The sequence below is a fragment of the Phytophthora infestans genome, genomic scaffold, assembly GCF_000142945.1.
Source record: "Phytophthora infestans T30-4 supercont1.4 genomic scaffold, whole genome shotgun sequence".
NCBI classification, from domain to species: Eukaryota; Oomycota; class Peronosporomycetes; order Peronosporales; family Peronosporaceae; genus Phytophthora; species Phytophthora infestans.
Genome location: NW_003303755.1, coordinates 1,008,770 through 1,010,063, shown reverse-complemented (window position 1 = coordinate 1,010,063; position 1,294 = coordinate 1,008,770). Strand labels below are relative to the sequence as shown.

Below are 1,294 nucleotides of genomic sequence, written 5' to 3'. Positions count from 1 at the left end.
ACTTGCTGCAGAGACAGAAGCTAGAAGAGTACGTGTCGACGTTCACGGGTATCCCTGATTCATTTGAGAGCGTGCCAGGCGATGAGATCACGACGGTCAGATGGCGTGGTCTGCTGGCAGCTCCGTTTTGCTCGACTATTGTGGAGAAGGTGCAGCGTTCTGTCAAAAATGCCGAATTGCCGTGGGCTGCTGTGACGGTATGGGGCTTCCCAGATGTCTTCGTGTCTTGGGTGCAGTCTAAGACAAGCAAAGGCAAGAAAGAGAAAGGCGAGCCTCAACGACGAGAACACGGCTATCTGGGTAATGGCAGCAACAACTACACTCTGCTGATACTACCGAACGAAGAGTACTTCATGCTTCAAGCACTAGGCCCCCATGACGCCACCGTGTAGAATCAATTACCGCTTGCTAGAATAGAAACACTGCCAGCATTTACATGTAAACCGTGGGCTTCACTCTAGTTCGTGAGAACGTTCTCCACGAACGCAGCGACAGTTGATGAGCTCGAGTCTGCTCCAGCTTGGGCGAGCGATAGTGCGACCTTAATGTGCTTGCAAGCCGGCTTCACGTTGTTTTTTCTGCCGTGAATAAGCGCCAGTCGCAAATTAGCCAAGAAACACGCCGCCGTATCGCTGTTGCTGCTCAAGGCAGTTGTAGTACTGCTCATGTTGTCATCGCCATCGGTGCAACTAACAGACTTGGTCGCCGTTAACGAGGCCACAAGCTTCCACAGATTAATAGCAGCATCCAAATGGTGGTATTGTTCGTACAGCCCGCCAAGCTCAAGGAGGATCGGAATCAATCGCCCCGAAGACGTCGCAGCGACAGTGGCAATCACACCCAAATACTTATCGATAGCCTTCGTTGGACTTGAGATCGAGAGCAAACGAGCTTTCAACAAATCCATGTCCACTGACGACACGAAGGCGCCACTTTTCTTGCCTGCTTCCACCCGGCTCAACGCTTTTTCCGAGGATGCAATTGCCTCGTCCTGCTCACCAAGCTTAACGTGGCAATAGCTCATCAGCAACTCTAGTTGAGCTGTGTCATAATCTTTTCCAACAGCAAGAGCCAATCCATGCTGCAACAAGCGCAACAGTTGGCGAAGAACTTGGTCGTGTGATGCTTGCTTCTCCCTTAGACTCACGCGCTTCAGGACGCTCGTTCCAGCCAGAATGTAAGCGTGAGGGTTCCAGGGTTGAGCACGGATCAGCTTTTGAGCATCCACGCACAACCTGTTCGTATCGGTTGGACCAGCCTTTACTAGACCCACGAGCGCGTCGAGGGAGGGTGC

General features: G+C 52.2%; 1 protein-coding gene across 1 annotated transcript in view; it reads right to left on the bottom strand.

The window, feature by feature from the left end:
- Positions 1–457: 457 nt before the first annotated feature.
- Positions 458–1,294, bottom strand: part of PITG_03206 (uncharacterized protein) — a gene marked incomplete at both ends in the record, with an annotated part of 5,319 nt that continues 4,482 nt past the window's right edge. The window contains one exon of the mRNA XM_002906242.1: positions 458–1,258. Within this exon, the coding sequence (XP_002906288.1) occupies positions 458–1,258 (801 nt within the window). The remainder of the gene's footprint in view (positions 1,259–1,294) is intronic.